This window comes from Rhododendron vialii, chromosome 2a, assembly GCF_030253575.1.
Source record: "Rhododendron vialii isolate Sample 1 chromosome 2a, ASM3025357v1".
NCBI lineage: Eukaryota > Viridiplantae > Streptophyta > Magnoliopsida > Ericales > Ericaceae > Rhododendron > Rhododendron vialii.
The window spans coordinates 40,938,730-40,942,555 of NC_080558.1; the positions used below are offsets into that span (position 1 = coordinate 40,938,730).

The 3,826-nt window shown below is 39.5% G+C and overlaps 1 protein-coding gene across 1 annotated transcript; it reads left to right on the top strand.

Moving 5' to 3' along the window:
• Nucleotides 1–538: 538 nt before the first annotated feature.
• Nucleotides 539–2,003, top strand: LOC131317769 (ethylene-responsive transcription factor ERF003-like). Its single transcript, XM_058347387.1, has 2 exons — nucleotides 539–718; nucleotides 975–2,003. Exons 1-2 carry the CDS (start codon nucleotides 636–638, stop codon nucleotides 1,447–1,449), a joined length of 558 nt encoding a protein of 185 aa, XP_058203370.1. The 5' UTR covers nucleotides 539–635; the 3' UTR covers nucleotides 1,450–2,003.
• The last annotated feature ends 1,823 nt before the right edge of the window (nucleotides 2,004–3,826 follow it).

The window sequence follows — 3,826 nt, forward strand, 5'->3', positions numbered from 1 at the left end:
TGTGAATAATAGTGGTGACTCTTCTAAAACTCACATGACGAGTCCATGAGAATAAAAAAAAAAACACACACACACAGAGAAATGTATTTTGAGTTTTATAAGTTGCGTGCAATGAAGAGTGGTGTTATGCCCATGCAAATTGAAAGCTTATTCGATCGATAACTTCAGAACTTGAATATTTATTCAGGTGTGCGAAAGCTGACCCCAATACTTGATCATCCTAAGGAGGAAAAAAGCTCATGTGAATTGAATTTGGCCACTTTTTCAAAGAGTTGTTTTCACCTGTTTATTCATCAATCATCTCACTTACAAAGATCCAACTGGTAACTACTACTTAAAAGATTACTTAAAGTGAAAAACAAGGGGAAGGAAGACCCCCAAGCCCTTGTGGGTCCCAATTTTATGTGGGTCCCAATTTTGCCTAAATTGGATGACAGAAAGCCAAGAAAAAAACAGAGAGCACAATCACTGCCATATCTGTCAACAACAACAAAAACCCAACTACAAAAACCCCCCAATCCCCTCCCATTTCCCTCCCCTCTTTCATAAAGCTCGCCTCATTCTTTCATTCAGGCATTTCAACAAACACCTTTACAACGCCTAACAAAAAAGTTCCCATTTCCCTGTTTTTTACTATGGCTAGACCACAACAGAGGTACAGAGGAGTTCGACAGAGGCATTGGGGCTCTTGGGTTTCCGAAATTCGCCACCCATTACTGTAATTCCACTTACTTTCTAAAAGAGCAATGCTAGGAACATAATTTTAGATTACAAGTCCAGACGTAACTGCGTTCAGAGTCGTTCGATACATATAAATTCATATACATTGAACGAGTCTGATACATGCGTGTCTGCAGCTGTGTTTTGAAATTGTGACTTTTTGTTTCTTGAAATACCCATATCATAATTCGACGATCCAGTGTCGTTTTTTGTATGCATTACTAAATGAAACGTTTTTGTTTTCTGTTTTTTAGGAAGACTAGAATTTGGCTTGGAACGTTCGAGACGGCGGAGGACGCGGCGCGGGCCTACGACGAGGCGGCGAGGCTAATGTGCGGGCCAAGGGCCCGGACCAACTTCGCTTACAACCCCAATGCGGCGGCCGGGCCGCCGTCGAAGATCCTCTCGGCGACTCTGACGGCGAAATTGCATAAGTGTTACATGGCTTCACTTCAAATGACCCAGCAGTCCCTGCAAGAGCCCCCGAGAGTTGCGGGCCAACAGGTCTTTAGCAACAGGGGTAGTTTTGTAAATGCGAATGAGATGTGTGGGTGGTGGCCGGAAAAGAAACCGGCGGTGATTGCGCCGCCTCCGGCGCAGGAGGCGGCGGGGAGTGCGCAACAATTCAAGTCGCTTGAGGATGACCACATTGAGCAAATGATTGAGGAGTTGCTTGATTATGGGCCAATTGAGATTTCCCCAGTTGTGCCATCCTCTCAGACTATGTAACGTGCGGACCAATTGGCCCAAGAAAACATCTCAATCACCCTCCCATTTTCGAAAAAACATATTTATTGCTCCTCGAGCGCGGTCTCGTGGTGGTTCAGGTCCTTCCCGGCCACACATTGGTGTAGGTTTCACAATAATGTGCGTGGCTTCTGCACTAATGTATGGCAAAGGAGGGTCCAAACTGCGTGGCTGTGACATATGAGCGCTAAATAATCACTCAATTTCTCCCCTCGAATCTCTTATTTTGAAAATTAGGTGTACCGGCATTCTGATGCATTTCGGGCCATTAAGTATCTGTACGTGATAGAATGAGCTAAAATGCACCGAAACACCGGTACAGTCGTTTTTGGATGCAGATGATTTGAGCTTCCCCATTTTGCTAATTTGACCCATTTTTCACAACCCTCTTGGAAGGCTCTTCAAGTGTAATGGGTCCTCTCAAGTTCCTAGAATAACAAATTCTAAGTGACCCCATTAGAGGATTCATGATGTACAGTGTTATTATGATGTATTATGGATTAATAATTTAGTATATGATGCCATTGTATGATTTATGTCTTGATCCTTGACCTTTTTCAATTTATGATTTGGTCCTTGAACTTTGATTAAGCTAAAGATGTTAGGAGCGCGATCTTGAACATTTGAACATTCTTTCTCTCTCCCTCCGCATTGCATGGAGTGACTGCGTTTGTGGACCCCTGTTTAGAATTGTTAACCCCCTTTTTTTTTCTCCCAGAAAGTCTACTCCATCGCTCATGTTCCACTGCTCCCCTACCGCGCTCAATCTCACCGTCCGAAAGAACTTTTAAAATTCGGACTATTAATTGCCGAGATGGACATCGAAATTGAGCGGAGCGGTGAAAGTAAAACAGAGCAATCTTGCTGCTTTTTTCCCCCTTGTTTTCGTAGTTTTGAAAACAAAGGACAATGAGAAAAGAAAAAATTTCCAACATTCTATCTCTTTACTATTGTTGTGTAAAAAAGTCTCAAAAATTCCATATTGGAGTATATTTTTTATGTTTTCCGAAAATTCATTTTTTTCCCCAACTTATCTTTCACAAAAATATGTTTTTGGACATATAATCCTAGTATTGGTGTATGTTTAGCACTGTACGTTTGAAAAGTTCAAAAACACTCACTATCTTATTTTCAAACCATTGAACGATGCCTTGACGATTCTTGAAAAAGCAAGATGATTTGAGGGAAAAAAATCCGCCGAAAATGTCGATATTGGAGAAATTTTTTACCACGTAATGTACGTTGGACCACTAAACACGTGTGCGTATTTGTGTACGATTGTAGTGCTGTATAAAATAGATTGAACCCACAGTACACAAATAAGGGGCGCCAAAAAAATAAGTTATCAATAGATTTTCTATATTCTATTGATTAAACTTTCAATTTGCATGGCAACAAGTTATCAATAGACACAATATGGGCGGTGTGTTTATAGATAATTTAGATAAGTCCACTATCAAATAACCTGCCAAAGAGGGTTTTCGGGGTCCGGATTCTTTTCAATAACTAGATCGAAAATCTAGTAATTTGCTCACAGTATAGGAGACTCTCACCGGTCAATTTTTTGTGTGTGTGAGATCTATACATTTGAGATAGCTCAAACAATGTTTCGGTCAGTTGCTAGAGAGGATCAGTTTCCTCTTTTGTCTTCATCCTATGTTTACAAATAAAAAACTCAAAGTACTGAACTACCATTATGTTCTTTTTTATTTGAGGAAACTTGGTTTTGCTTTTTCACAATGGATTTAAGTTAGAGCTTTGAAAAGAGGGTAAAAAAAAAAAAAAGGGCGCTGCTATTCGCAGCCCTTTATTTTCTCCAATAGCCCACTACATTTCGGTAAATGGTTGTTGAAAATCATAAATAACATTTCGGTAAATAGCTGTTGAAAACAAGATTATATTTCAGTAACTACATGTCGAAAATATTTTCAACTTTCGGTAAACAACTGCCGAACATACATTTTCTGTAAATAGCTGTTGAAAAAATATTATATTTCGGTAATTGGATGCTGAAAATATATCTCAATTTCGGTAACTAACTGTCGAGTATAATTAAAAAATTTTAACGGGCTATGGGAGAAAATAAAAGGCTGCGAATAGCGGCGCCCAAAAAAAAAAGTGCCCAATTTTCCTATGGTTGCTTTGGAAAAAGAAAAACTTTTTGAATTGCGGTGTTTGAAAGAAGAAAAGTGTTTCTGGATTCATGTTAGCCATAGCACTATAGCAGTCTTTTTGCTGTGGGATTGCCGCTGTTGAAAGAAAAGGGTCACTGAATATGATTTTGTTTTTGTTTTTTTTGGTTTTTTGGGTCTTTCACTGAATTTGATTGAGTGAGAGGTACTAGTTTTAATGATTTTTG